The sequence below is a fragment of the Peromyscus californicus genome, unplaced genomic scaffold, assembly GCF_007827085.1.
Source record: "Peromyscus californicus insignis strain IS unplaced genomic scaffold, ASM782708v3 Scaffold_11__1_contigs__length_118956290, whole genome shotgun sequence".
Taxonomy (NCBI): Eukaryota; Metazoa; Chordata; class Mammalia; order Rodentia; family Cricetidae; genus Peromyscus; species Peromyscus californicus.
Genome location: NW_026294402.1, coordinates 81,136,565 through 81,152,072, shown reverse-complemented (window position 1 = coordinate 81,152,072; position 15,508 = coordinate 81,136,565). Strand labels below are relative to the sequence as shown.

General features: G+C 44.9%; 1 protein-coding gene across 1 annotated transcript in view; it reads left to right on the top strand.

Annotated features, from left to right (window-relative positions):
• Nucleotides 1-12,715, top strand: part of Me1 (malic enzyme 1) — a 117,814-nt gene extending 105,099 nt beyond the window's left edge. The window contains exons 12-14 of the mRNA XM_052715891.1: nt 721-894; nt 8,544-8,642; nt 12,204-12,715. Of these exons, the coding sequence (XP_052571851.1) occupies nt 721-894; nt 8,544-8,642; nt 12,204-12,374 (444 nt within the window). The 3' untranslated portion in view covers nt 12,375-12,715. The remainder of the gene's footprint in view (nt 1-720; nt 895-8,543; nt 8,643-12,203) is intronic.
• The last annotated feature ends 2,793 nt before the right edge of the window (nt 12,716-15,508 follow it).

The window sequence follows — 15,508 nt, the reverse complement described above, 5'->3', positions numbered from 1 at the left end:
TGAGATGGCATTAGTATCCTGAGTAATTTTAATCTTCATTTCATGTACAGATTGAGTTTTCTTTACATTCTTCAGTAGCTTTGAATCCTCAAGGGAAGAAAAGAACCTTGTGCACAGAATTGTAGTATAGTGCCTTGCACCTAGGAGGCCCCTGATAAGCAGGTGTGTAATGAATTATTTTGTCTTTGTGTATCACACCAGCCCTTGTTAGTGTAGAGGCTCCTGCCATGCACATGCATAATGTTAGTTCAGTTTTATAGTTCTGTTTTAAACTTTCAGTGTGTCAGAAATAGATGACCTCAGCTCTTTCTTAAGAACTTGCCTAATGCTCTGTATTGTGAAACATTGACAGTTACCTTGAGGCTGCACATTAAGTTCTAACCTAACATACCATTTCCAATACTCTAGAGACCTGTTGATTTTATCTTCAGAAGTCTGTAGTTAGAATCCTCTATAAAGTTGGGCCTGTGGTTGGACAGACCCACACTGCAGAGAACAGAGTGGCAGCCTTAGGGAATTGTGTGCTTTGTCCACTCCTGGACAGATTACTACAGAGAACAGTGACAAGTAACCCCTCCTGACCCATTGGCAGCACCGGGGCCCACTAGGAGTTAAGCGCCGAACACCCTAAGACTGCCTGCGGACGGCTCTGTCATGGCACAGCGGTTCTCAGGTGCTCAGCTCTCCGTCCTCAGGACTGTGTGTCTGTCTGTGTTGCAGGGTCGTGCCATCTTTGCCAGCGGCAGTCCTTTTGATCCAGTCACGCTTCCAGAGGGACGGACTCTCTTTCCTGGCCAAGGCAACAACTCCTACGTGTTCCCTGGAGTTGCTCTTGGGGTGGTGGCCTGTGGACTGAGACACATCACTGACAAGGTCTTCCTCACCACTGCCGAGGTACTGTGAAGAGCTGGTGTGCTGAGGCAGCATTTGCTCCGCTCAGTGTTTTATGTATGTATCGTCACAGCTGTCTGTCAAGTGTGAAGAACTTTTAGTAGAGAATTTGGAGTGGGGAGCAGGTTCGTGTGAGTCATTAGTGAGATTTCTCTCAGTAGTTGTTAGGTTTCGTTCATAGAAGGGGCCTTTTATTGCTTGTAGATACTGATGGACATTAGGATGTCAGTGAAACAAGTGTTTTTCCCAAATGGTGACAAGTACCATTTCTCCATAGTGAGCCTTCCTGAGGACCGGCATTTTGAAGTCGACATAGTGTAGTGGAAGTGGCTGTCATCAATGTTCCACGGCAGGAAATAGAAGCCACACTAGTGTTTAAGCAGAAGTGAAATTAAAACAGGGCATTATGTGTTCATGTGATCAGTAAAAGGGCTGCTGAGATGGTTCCGTGGGTAAAGATGCTTGCTACCAATGCTGAGAACCTGAATTCAGTGTTCAGGACTTACATGGTAGAAGAAGAAACAGCTCTTGCAGCTTCGTCTCTGACTTCCACATGTGTGTTGTGGCATGCATGCACTGCCTCCCCCACCCCACCCCCTGTAATAAGTAAAAATGTAATGAGGATATTTTTAAGGAAACTACAGATAGGAGACGTTGGTTCTCTCAGAGCCCAGGGAATCGTGTACAGTCGAGAACTGATTTTATCCAACTACAGGCTAACGAGTTAGCCATAGTTTCATAGACACTGGCAGAAAGCATGGAGCTCCAGCTCAGAGACAAAGAGCTTTATTATCCTGGTACAGAAGATCCTGTGAGCCCCTTAGCATCCCGAGCCTCAGCGGGATGGTGACAGTGGGTGGCCGTATATGTGTAAACCATGAAGGGCTTATCCTGCTGTAACTGTGTTTCAGATTTGGCAGAATACAACTCATGAGTGAGAAACTTGTCAATTTCTCTCAAATTAAACATTGTATGACATGATAGCTGAGCTGAACCACATGAAACCTGATTGGTTTAAAGCCCATACCCAGCAAACATGCTGCTCTCTGCACTGTGAAGGAACCCCAAGAACAGGGGCGGATTCCAGAGTCACTGTGTGATCAAAGAGCACATCTACCTCCCTCTGGGACAGATGCCTGGAAGCTGGAGCATTTATTCTTTAGGCTTTCTTCACAGTGTTAAAAGTATGACAGCTGATGTGTCTGGTTTGTTTCTTTTTAACTCAAAAAATATTGTTAAATTCAAATAGATATCTAATTACTAAGAGCATTTTAAGGTTTTTACATAAAGAAAAGTATCACCCTTTCTTTTAGGACAAAACAAGTGTGAGCTTGATTCGCCTAGCCGTTTTCTTCCTTTAGCTCTAGCACCCTCTAGTGGCAATGTCAAGTAAATACTTTTTATTGCTCATTCACTAATAATGATCACTACTAAAGGCTCATGCTTTGATCCCAAGTGGATCTCTATGAGTTCAACAAAAGTCTGGTCTGCATAGCAAGTTTCAGGCCAGCCAGAGTTACGTGGTGACACCCTGAGCCCTGCATTCCAAAAAAATTTTTTTTTCTTTTTGGAAAAGAAAAGAAGTTAATTGGGTGTGGTGGCTCACTTGGGAGGCCTAGGTGTAAGATTTCAAGCTTCAGAACAGACTTGGCTACACAGAGAGCTCCATGTCAGCCTGCACTATATATGAAACACCAAAACCAAACAAAGGAAGAGAAAACAGGGCTGTGCACAGCTGAGCTCTCCTCACTGCGAGGCTTCTCTCAGCTGCATCTTGGGCCTTCAGAATTCACACTTCACACAACACTCCCCTGCTTGTTTTCCCTGTCTCTTCATCTCTCTTTTAATTAAGACCCTGGGTGTGCGTGTGTGTGTGTGTGTGTGTGTGTGTGTGTGTGGACGTGTGCACATGCACTCACCCACCCGTGCTCACGCATGCCCACACACATACGATCTAGGGTGTTTTCTACCTAGTTTTTTAAGACAGGTCTCTCACTGAACCTGGGGCTTGTGATTTGGGTGGGCTGGCTGACCAGCACGGTCTCCCTGTCTCTCCCTTCCGAGCCCTGGGATCCTAAGTGTATGCTGAAGAGCCTTGCCCTCCATCCTGTGGGTGCTGAGGTCGACCTCAGGTCCTCCGAGTGTATGAGCACCTACGTACTGGGCCATCTCCCAGCCCCAAGGCAATTCTTTTTTTTTGGTTTTTCGAGACAGGGTTTCTCTGTGTAGCTTTGCACCTTTCCTGGAACTCGCTTTGTCGTCCAGGCTGGCTTCGAACTCACAGAGATCCGCCTGGCTCTGCCTCCCGAGTGCTGGGATTAAAGGCGTGCGCCACCACCGCCCGGCAATTCTTATTTAAACACTCTGACACTGTTCTCCTGCTTGGTGTTTACTCTTGAGAATTTTGGATTTTAAAAGATCATGTGGCCTCTGTGACTAAAGAAGGCACTCCCCTTAAGCTGTCTTCAGAATGCTGGTAACAGTGAGCGCAGTGCTGGCACGGGGCAGAAGCAGTGCATGCACACCGTTGAGTGCAGCAGCGCCAGCCACAGCGTGGCGGGAAGAGCAGATGCAGTGCTGTGGATGCTCACTGCCAGAGGGCCTAGAGAAGGCTGTCTGGATTGTCTGGTTCAGCTAGCCAGCTAACTGAAGTAACAGTTGGACTTGCTTTATATGACAAGCCCAGGTCGAATCACCTTTAGTATTATAGTAAAACCAAAAATAAAACCAAAAACTAAACCCAAACCAAAAAACAACTGGTTTGAGGGTTTTGGAGAGATGACTTGGTGGTTAAGAGCACTGACCGCTCTTCCAGAGGACCTGGGTTCAATTTCCAGCCCACATGGTACCTCACTACCATCTGTAACTCCAGTTCCAGGGCATTTGACATCTTCTGTCTTCTAAGGACACCAGGCATGGACACATGTGGTGCATAGACATGCATGTGGGCAAAACACCCTTATATAGAATATAAAATAATAAAAATTTAAATACTAGTTTGGTCACATATGAAACTAGAAATCTCATGGATTGGACCAAATATGAAAGATTATTTCTGGATTCCTAAAAAATTTTGTTTTATGTGTGAGTAGTGTATGTGTATGTACTTATGCAGGTGTGAGTACATGTGTGTGCACAGGTATGTGCATACCTGTGTGAAGACCAGAGATTTTGAGATAGGCTCTCTCACGGAGTCCAGAGCTCACTATTTGGCTAGACTGACTGGCCAGGGAGCTAGGGACAGAGGTGTAGGGTAGGGGTGAGCCTCTTGCCTTGGCCTCCTGGTGCTGGGTTACAGGCATGTGCCACTGCCGTGGGCTTGCGTGCATGTGCTGCGGAGCTGAGCTCCGACTCTCAGGATTGGGCAAGCAACATTTTACTAACTAAATCATCTCTCCAGTCTCTGTTCCTGATCTTCTTTTTGATTATAAAGAGATTTTTAGCTCTTCTGGTGCTGGTAACCAACAGTGTGGCTCAATTCGGTATCTGCAACTGTATAGTATGCAGCGACACATCAGAGTCATGTTTACTGACATGTATTTGACTTGGGTGGGCAGGAGCCTTTTGCTCTCTTCAAATATTTGAAAATTCCACTGTAACATATGGTGACATTTTATTTGTACTGAAATGTGATTTTATTTGTATGTTAATAAATAAAGTTGCCTGGGGGTCAGAGCTAATAGCAAGCCATAGCAGAAGCCCAGTGGTGGTGCACACCTTTAATCCCAGCACTTGGGAGGCAGAGCTAGGCAAATCTCTGTGTGTTCAAGGATACAGCCAGCATGGAGACACACGCCTTTAATCTCAATACCAACCATAGAAGACCTGGAGGTCTGTACAGACAGGCAGTGACGAGGTCATGTGGTTGGGTTTACAACCAATGAGAAGGCAGAATAGAAAGTCAATAAAGGGGCTGGAGAGATGGCTCAGTGGTTAAGAGCACTGCCTACTCTTCCAGAGGTCCTGAGTTCAATTCCCAGCAACCACATGGTGGCTCACAACCACCTGCAATTAGATCTGGTGACCTCTTCTGGCCTGCAAAGACACATGCAGGCAGAACACTGTATACATAATAAATAAAATAAATCTTTAAAAAAAAAAAAAAAAAAAAAAAAAAAAAAAAAAGAAAGTCAATAAAAAGGACAAACACACAGGATGTAGGTCTCTTGCTGAGGAGGATAGCTGCAGCAGTGAAGGGTAAGGTTTTTAGCTCTTAACTATTGCTCTGACCTCTTGGGCTTTCATCTCTGCATTGGCTTTGTGTTTCTTATTTAACAAGACGGTTACATCTACAGTAACATAACAGAGCTAAGTTCTATCCGAGACTTTCATCTTGGAAATGAATGTAGAGTCAACATAACACAGAGTTGTATCACTGTAGACAAAACAGGGCCCGGCAGTTGTACTTTTCACGTGGTGTGTCAAGTGTTGTCACTAGAGTGGGTGAGCCACACCACACCACTGTTTCTGTCTCCTTTGTAGAATAGTATCTGTGTCCGTAGTAATTTAGATTATTTTTTTTTAAAGATTTTTTTTTTTCATTGTCTGTGTTCGAGTGTTTTCCTTGCATGTATGTAAGTATGCTGTGTATGTGCTGTGTGCTCATGGACCAGAAGAGGGCGTCAGATCCCCTGGAACTGGAATTACAGACAGTTGTGAGCTTCCATGTGGGTGTTAGGAATCGAACCCCAGCCCTATAAAAGAGCAGCCAGAGTGCTTAGTCACTGAGCCATCTCTGCACTCTCAAGCAGACTCTCTGCTTGTTTGCTTTTTGTTTGGTTGTTTTCTCGTTGTTTCTGAGGCAGGGTTACTGGCTGGCCCGTAACTCACTATGCAGACCAGGCTAGCTTCAAACTCGCAGAGATTGCCTGCCTCTGACTCCAGAGTGCTGTGTAAAGGTGTGCGCCAGCACACCCAGCTTGATTCTTATCTCGTCTGTAGATCGGGATTTACCTGACATTCCTCACTAGTCCTTAAATCCGTAAAGGAGGAAAAACCACACATCCCTTGAGCTGTCCCTGCCTGAGCTCTGGAAAGGAGAGGCCTTCCGTGGGAGTGACTGGTTCCCCCCTGCTCTGTTTGTGGGGAATGGCACATCCACTTGGGTGGTAGGACATTTACTGCCTCTGTGTTTAAAGTTTGGGACCCTGGTCACCATCTCTGGGGCAAGGGGAAACTTGGGTTTACTACTATGTAACAAAAGCAAGAAGTTAATTAAATGAGTTTATTATATAATCAGAGTTAATATTCTCTAAGTCTAGATGTCTTAGTCACTGTCCTTTTGCTGTGAAGAGACACTATGACCATGACCAAGGCAACTCTTACAAAAGAAACCATTCAATTGGGAGCTTGCTTACAGTTTCAGAGGGCTAGTCTATTTATCATCGTGGTGGGGAGCATGGAGGTACTCAGGTAGGCATGTGCTGGAAACATGGCTGAGAGCTACTTCCTGATCTGCAGGCGGGCGGGCGGGCGGGCAGGCAGGTAGGTGGTGGTGGTGGTGGTGGTGGTGGTGTGGAACTGGGCCTGGTGGCGTGGGCTTTTGAAATCTCAAAGCCCATTTCCAGTGACACACCTCCTCCAACTCCTCCAGTAGGTCCACACTTCCTAATCTCCAGACAATTCTTTAGCTGGGGACCAAATGTGGAACTATTTGAGCCTATGGGGGTCATTCTTACTCAGACCATCACACTAGCTTATCATTTTTTATATAATAATGTTGCACTAATCCAATACTAGCTGTGCTGTTGATTATTGCTTCTCCCCACCTTGGCTCTGTCTAGTTGTCGGTGATCACAAGTTCTTAGCCACCCACAAAGCCAGTGTATTCCATTCCTCTTTTCTCTGCAGAGGCTCTCCACTGTAATTGCATGTTGGACACCATTTGTAGCTAGAGTTTTCCTGGTCCTGCCTGGCCCACTGTCAGGACAAATCTCTCTCACCCGCCAGTCCCGCAGCCGCTCAGACCCAACCAAGTAAACACACAGAGACTTATATTGCTTACAAACTGTATGGCCATGGCAGGCTTCTTGTTATCTAGTTCTTATATCTTAAATTAACCCATATCTATTAGTCTATAAGTTGCCATGTGGTTCGTGGCTTACATCTCACTTTTCGTGGTACCTTACACTCACTTTTCATGGTGGCGCTGGCAGCGGCTCTCTGCCTCAGCCTTCCACTTCCCAGAATTCTCCCCTCTCCTTGTCCTGCCTATACTTCCTGCCTGGCTATTGGCCAATTAGTGTTTTATTTATTAACCAGTCAGAGCAACACATTTAACATACAGAACATCCCACAGCACTCCACCCCCCAGGTTTAGGGCGGGTTGTCTCAGCATCCACTTCACATATGGGGGGGGTCTCCATTGCTATCTGCAGTACCTGCCCTATGTGTATGACTCCTCGTTTCTGCTCAGTCCCTCAGTCAAGTCCACCTCACTGGCCTCACCCTGAGCCTATCACTGTGGCTTGATTAGCTTGTATTTCTCCTGCAGCCCAGGCTGTGTCCTCTAGTATCTCCTTTTGTTTTGTGAGTTACCTCACTGCCCTGAAGACTTCTGTAGGTGGACCCATGCCTATGTGCAGTCTATTGGTGTGCTGATGGAACCCAAACGTATCTTTGAAATAACTGCATGAAGCAGAGACAGGTGGATCTCCATGAGTTCAAGATCAGCCTGGTCTACCTCTCTAGTTGCAGACCAGCCAGAGCTACACAGTGAGGCCCCCATCTCAAAAAGAGTGTCTGCTCAGTCACCTGATAGGATGAAGGTTTCCCAGTCCCAGAGTCACAAGCATAGGGGTTAAGACACACCCAAATTTGTTTCTGATTCCCATTTTTTCCCAAGTTTATAATAGTAATCTGGATAAGTAATGAAAAGTAAGTAAAAATAAAGAATAGGTAAGATCCTGACAGAGCTGGGCATGTAGCTCAGTGGTAGAGTATTTGCCTAGTATGCACAAAGCCCTGGGTTTGATCCAGAGAGAGAGAGAGAGAGAGAGAGACAGACAGACAGACAGACAGACAGACAGACAGACAGACTGACTCTGACTGACTATTGATTGCTCAAAATGCTGCCAGTGAAGGTTTTCTGTGTTAGCTCTGCTCCAGCGTTTCTGTTGAAGACCAAGCTATGAGCTGACCTAGACCCACCCTGTGCAGTGACTTAACTGTCTGGAGCTAGGGGGTGGCTTAGGGAGAGAAACGGGGTGGTTGGTCAGGTAAGCTGATAACCACGGGTCTGGGTAAACTTGAAGTCCTTCGAGTGAAACTGGGGGAGCTTTCTTAGCTCACTACTGTACTCCTTCATGAGTGTGGAGTGAGGAGTAAGAGTGGGTCTGCCTTGGCTGACTGCCCTCCCTGTTTTCAGGGTCCCTTCCATGACTTCTGCAGCCCCCTTTCTGTGCTCCTGTTCCAATGGTTTATGGTTTAGTGTGAAGGAATTGAACCAAAAGGGAACCCGGGTTCTGTTCTCTCACTCTTGGTGTGATCTCAGCAGTTGCCATGGCTTAGCTTTTCTGTTGATGAAGGGGCATTAGACGTCATTTTCTTGTGGGAGTTTCCGTAGGTGGCCATTCCCTTACTTGTCTCCTTATTTATTTACCACACCGAATCATGTGCTGTATAAACATTTCTGTTCCCTTTCTCTTTTAAAGGTCATATCTCAGCAGGTGTCTGATAAACACCTAGAAGAGGGCCGGCTCTATCCTCCTTTGAATACAATTCGAGATGTTTCATTGAAAATCGCAGTGAAGGTAAAAACCATGGAGCCTCATTATGTATTGTTACTATTTTCCATGCTTGCTTGGCATGTATGTTCATTTTCTAGGACTTGAGGAACTGAGACTTGGTGACAGAGCACCGAGGGAGCTAGCTGCGTTTTACCCTCAGAGATGGAGGGAAACATGGGGGCTGCTTGTAGATTTCTCCATCCGTTTAGTCAGGCTTCTCCCAATTCACCTTATTGTAGTTGTTCTATAGAGCTGTTTATATAGTTCCCACAGACTAACTAGAGTGACGTTTGCACCTGGAACCTCCTGCTACATTCCTGTCTGTAATTACAACAGTAGGTCTCAACTTTCCTAATGCTTCGATCATTTAATACTGTTCCTCATGTTGTGCTGACTCCAACCATAAAATTATTTTTGTTGCTACTTCATAACCATAATTTTGCTACTGTTATGAGTTGTAATATAAATATCAGTGTTTTCTGATGCTATTCCTTCAAACCTCAAAAGGGTCTCAACCCACAGGTTGAGAACCACTGGCTTAGAGCATCTTGAAAGGCTGAAGACTCAGGTGATAGTGTCAGAGGACAAAGGGCCCTTTGGCAAGTTATTAGTCCTGCAGATAAAAGAATTCAGACTCTGAATGAAAAGGGAACTCAAGTGCAGCTTCATTGGGGTTTGAGGAAAAGACAACTGGACCAGCAAGCTGGGGATCCTAGTGGCTGCTGGGAGGCGGGGGAAGCTGGGAGGCTGGATGAGAGAGGAAACTAGGGGTTTCCTGAGCTAGGGTCAAGAAGGTAGGCATGCTCAGCAGTGAGCATTGGTGAACGATTACATGGTGTGTGTATTGGAGGGGTACTCAGAGAAGAGAAAGGAGAGAGAGAGAGAAAGGAGAGAGAGAGAGAGGAGACAGAGGAGGCGGGGTGAGCTCAGAGTGTCAGGGCCAAAGGAAGAGGTTCCACTTCCCAGTCAGGTCTCAGCATAGGCAGCCTAGCAGTGGATCTGTAAGTAGCTGCAGCGAGGGAGGGGCTTCTGGCGTAAGTGATGATTCCTTGCCTCACTAAGGGATCATTAACCTCACATCTAACGTGTCTTCACTGTGTGTTGTGTTTCTTTTCAGTTTCTGGCTTCGTGCTGTTCTTTGTTCTTTCAGATTTAGTGTTTTGGGGTTCAGGAATGCAGCAAGTCTTGAAAATTCAAAGCCTGCTTAGTGACACATCTCCTCTAACAATGCCATTCTTCTTAAACCTTCCCAAACAGTCCTGTAGATGAATTGCTAAGTGGTCTTATTAAATAAAAAACCCGGAGCCAGATATTGGGGTTAAAACCTGAGAGATCAGAGGACTAGGAACAGCCACAAACCAACCTCACCTCACCCATCCTCAGCTTCCAAAAGAGACCTGCTTCCTGTCTACCCACACCTATGTGCCTTTCTGTTCTGCTAGATCATTTGCTCTCTCTATCGAGCTACATCACTTCCTCTACTTGCACAGCTCTGTCACTTCCTGTCTGTCTGTACAGACCTCCGTGGTTAACTAGTGTTGGAATTTGAGGCATGTGCCACCATGCCTGGCTCTGTTCCCAGGGTGGCCTTGAACTCACAGAGATCCAGACAGATCCCTGCCTCCTGAGTGACAGGATTAAAGGTGTGTGCTACCATTGCCTGACTTCTATATTTAATATAATGACTGGCTTTTTCCTCTGATCCTCAGATAAATTTTATTGAAGGACATAGATAAAATATCACCACACAGTTCTGCTGATGGACCAAGTATTTAAACACATGAGCAGCCTTTGGGGACCACTCTCCTTCACACCACCACAAGTGGTTTTTCACCTAAGGAGGGTGCTTTTGGTATTTTTCCTCTTCCTTATCAGGGCCATGGGAGGTGGGGCTTAAAGCTGACCATGAAGGTAGGGTCCATCTTCAATAACCTCCAAGCTGCTAATGTCTTATTAGCTACCTAACAGGAAAAACAGTGAGGACAAAGAACTCAAGAGCAGCTATGGGGACGATGAGCAACAGGAGCACTTGGCCAGGAACCTAAAGGCAGAGAGATTTCTCTAACACAGATGAGTGGGATTGCCTTTAATGGTGTGGCTGTGTTGGTTTGCCATACCAAGTGTCACATTCTGGGTGGCTTAAACAATTTTATCTGCCTGCCTATCTATCTATCTATCTATCTATCTATCATCCATCCATCATCCATCCATCCATCCATCCATCCATCTATCTATCTATGTTGTGTGGAGGCTGCACACCCAAGGTCAAGGTGTCAGTAAGTTTGGCTTCTTCTCAGGCCTGTGTCTCTGACTTGGTGGCTGCCTTCTTGCTGTGTTTTCTCTTGGAGTGTTTTCTCTGAATGGCTCATCTTTGGTGTTTTTGCTGTCCAGTTTTCTTTCTTTTAAGAACAGGAGTGAAGTGGACTAGGGACATCCTAAAAGCCATATTTTAACTTCTGAAGTACTACTGGTGAGGGCGCCAGCATATAAGCTTATATGTGGGGGAACACAAGCTTGACCCCTAGCAGTTTTCTTTAAACGGGGGTTGGTTGGCATTGTTAGCCTCTGGCCACTAGGGGTCAGTAGCAACTGCACAGTTTCAACAGTCAAAAGGTAGCCAGACATTATTAGGTCTTACGCATACCAAACTTTGTGGTTTGAACATCAGTAGTTTACACTATTCCAAATTTATATAAATAGCACTGTTTAAGATTCACATGTTGTTATTTATCTTATTGATTGAAGGTATATTCTACAAAATCAGTACTTCAAAAGACTTCAACTAATAGTGTGAGTGTCTGTCTTTTAGGGAAAAACAGCCTCATATTTTGTTCTGATCAGTATCAGTTTTTAGTTTCCATTATTTATGTACTGTACAGCATGTTATCATTTTAGGTTTATTTTGATAATTTAAATGAAAGTGAAGTAGCACACAATTAGACGAGAAAATGAGAAAGCAGGGGCAGTAGAGGGATTAAAGAGGCCTTGGATCCCGAATCTGTACTTAGAACACGGTGCAGTCGTCTACACAGGAACTGAGAACTCGGAGTGAAGAGCCGCTTTCAGGAAGGAAGCTGCCATACGGGGCTGCAGGTTTGAGGTCCCCTGGTGTCTCCAGATGTCTACGTCGGTCGTGGAGATGGAGATGACAGAAAGATCTAGTTGTCGTCTACGTGTGGGGAGTGGAGCAGTGGGTGTGGTTGCACTTGCTGAGAGAGTGGGGTGCAAAGGGAAGGGAGGTGGAAGATGCTTTCCTATTGTGACCAGACGACGGAAGATAGCTCATCCGAGACGAGGGCGTTCAGTCCAAGTTAACCGGCAACAAGGCACGTCAAGACTGTCTGAGAAAAATGACTCTGGCCACACGGAAGTCTCTACTACTGAGACTCTCCCTGGATGCCAGCGTCCTCCCCCCTTGCTACATCTGATTTATAGTTGCATTTTTACTTTTCATCTTCTGTGTTTTGTATGTGGCTTTTACTCTAGTAAAACTATAAATTAATTTTTAAAATGGATAAAAACTTGATTTGTGTTCCATATCGCCTTCTCATTATTAAAATAATGACTTGCCTTCCTTGTTTCTAGATTGTGACAGATGCATACAGAGAAAGGATGGCTACTGTTTATCCTGAACCCCAAAACAAAGAAGAATTTGTCTGCTCCCAGATGTACAGCACTAATTATGACCAGATCCTACCTGATTGCTATTCTTGGCCTGAAGAAGTCCAGAAAGTCCAGACCAAAGTTAGTCAGTAAACACAACAGCTAGACTTTTTAACTTTACCAATAAGATCTTGAAGTTTTCATGATTTCTAAGGGTTGGAATCTTTTATGATGATTCATAGTGTGCTTAGAATAAGATGATTTTAGTTTAACAATCAAACCCATGGAAAGTATATTAATATAAATTAGGATAAACTTCACACTGGACAGGTTTGTTTCACTTACTCTGGTTATTTATGTTTTCTGTTTTAATTATTCTCTTTATAAATTCTGTTTAAAAGCTATTGTACCTGCTGCTGAGAAACTCATCACTGATAATGTAGGAAGCTAATGGAAGACCCAAACTAGTAATAAATTAATATAGTGTAACTTGATCACGTTGATGCCTACAGTTCTTTCTTGACTATTTTGTTAAAATCTTTTAAAACTTTAAGATAAACACAAACGAGGGTATAGCTGAACTTTTACTAATCAGAAACACTACTTAGCTGCCTAGAGAAAATTCTTCTCAGGACTTTTATTCCAGGCCTTTGTTCGCCTTGTTCCTTTTGCACAACTGAACTCTTTAACACCTCTAAGAAAGCTAACTGCTGTTTACAATACCTTGTGCAGCCTTAGATCTTAATACTCTGTTGTCACTGTTACAGCCCAGAGAGTAAAGCTCTCATTGCTTTGGTTCTGAGTCCCAGACCCTCCGCAGAAGCTCTTTCCCTCGTCCCTGACCAAACCTTTCCCCAGCTCCTGGCCCTGCTGAGAGCCTGGAAGGTTTTGTTAGCACAGCCGGGCAGTGAGAAAGACTTCAAGGAGAGTCCTTGCAAAGGGCCCCCTGAGGAGCCCACCTCCACGATAAGGGTGTCAGAGGCAAGACCATGGTTCCCAGACAAGCTAGGGGCCCCTGAAAGTCACTTGCCCTAATGTCCCTGTGGTTAGCTCAGGTGACCGACAACTCATAGCATGAGTGACCACATCTCCCATGCCTAGCTTTCCACCAGATACTAAAATATGTAGATTTCAGAATCATTCTTTGGGAAGGAATAACCATTTCCCCAGGCTGTATTAATTTATTGGACAAGTTGGTGATGGAATGAATAAAAACAACTTTAAATTCCTAAGCTTGGGTTTGAAAACATTCTGTATTTCTAGAGACAGTTCTGCTTTTGAAGTAATGCTTTAAAGCATGTATGGTGTTTAAGCTGGACTTCTCTATAAAGTGACCCCCTTGAAGGTGAAGACCACAGATTCTTTCAAGTGTGAGTTAAGAGTGGAGACTTCAAATGGCAACTTTGGTTAAGAGTTTCTTCCGTGTAGTTATTGGGAAAGATTCAGAATTCCTGTCTATTTCTTGTCTGTTTCCATGTTGTCAAATAGTTTTAACTGAATGTATTTACCTATGCAAAACATTTATTAAAGCATAGAAAATATGAATAACATTGTAAATAATTGTCCTTTTTCTTAAGATATCACTGCCATTTACAATAATAACGCTGGGTTTTAGGAGATAATATGAGAAGTTATTAAGATTTTTGGTTTTTCAAGACAGGGTTTCTCTGTGTAGCTTTGTGCCTTTCCTGGAACTCGCTTTGTAGACCAGGCTAGCCTCGAACTCACAGAGATCCACCTGCCTCTGCCTCCCGAGTGCTGGGATTAAAGGTGTGCACCAACACAGCCCAGCTGGCTTATGCATTTTAAAAAGAAGATTTAGTTTTTATTTGTGTGTGTGTGTGTGTGTGTGTGTGTGTGTGTGCACATGTGCTTCTGCTCGTTTTCTCTGATGTCTACAGAGGCTAGAAGAGAGTATCAGATCCCCTGAAGCTAGAGTTACAGGTGGTTGTGACACCCCATCCCCTCCATGTAGGGCTGGGAACTGAGCTAGAGTCCTCTGGAAGAGCAGCAAATACTTGTAACTTCTGATCATGTCTAGAACACTGAGGTAATATGAAGTTTTAAAATGCTCTGATAACTGCTTGTTCCTGTTGTGGGATGTCCTGTATGTCAAATGTGTTGCTGATTGGTCAATAAATAAATCACTGATTGGTCAGTGGCCAGGCAGGAAGTATAGGCAGGACAAGGAGGAGAAAAAACTGGGAAGTGGAAGGCTGAGTCAGGGAGACACTGCCAGTCGCCATGATGACAAACAGCATGTGAAGATGCCGGTAAGCCACGAGCCATGTGGCAAGGTATAGATTTATAGAAATGGATTAATTTAAGCTGTAAGAACAGTTAGCAAGAAGCCTGCCACGGCCATACAGTTTGTAAGCAATATAAGTCTCTGTGTTTACTTGGTCGGGTTTGAGCGGCTGTGGGACTGGCAGGTGATAGAGATTTGTCCTGACTGTGGGCCAGGCAGGAAAACTCTAGCTCCATGTTCCTGTATGGACTTCATTTACTATGAAGTGAGCACATGAGCTGGGTGCTGCAAGTGACCTCTCCCTGTTCCTAGGAACAACGGTGAAGCAGGCGTTAGACAGTGCCGTGTCAAGCATTTCAGTGTGTCACCCACCCATGGCACCCTGTGGTTCCTCATGAGGTGGACGGCCTCACAGAGCGCTAAGCAAAGGAGGCGGGGTCTGCCGAGTCCCCATTTGCCTGTCTTTGTGTTCTCTCTCCTTTCCCTAGTCTACTGCAGTCTAGACAGAACTGCCGCAAGTGTGTGCCTCAGTTTCCTAGCAGCTTCATAACGAGTGGGAATTCATGTTAATAATATTCTATTAAACCAATACATCTAAACATTAGTTCAAAGTATAATTAATATGAAAATTATTGAGGTCTTTGGTTGGGTTGATACCAGATGTTTCCAAGGCAGTACTTCCCACGGACCCTGATCAGTCAGTTCTCACCAGCTACAGGCTGACCTTTACTCAGGAACCTCCTTCCGGCTGCGTCAGCTGCTCAGCCTGAGACTAGACTCTTCTTTGGGGTGCCTTAATACAAAGTTATCCTGTGTGGGTGAGGCTATGCTAATTGCAAGGCTCACACTATAAAAGCGGTCTGCTAGCTTCCGCTTACTGCTCTCAGGAGAGAGAGCCATTTCATTTTGTAGTGCTACCGTCTTTATCTCGTGGCTTCCAGAGTCACCAAAAGGACAAGAAAACACGGAGCATTAATGCTGGGATTTCTGCATTGTGCTGGCTGGCACTCAGCCGCATGGCTGCAGCACAGAAGCAAGC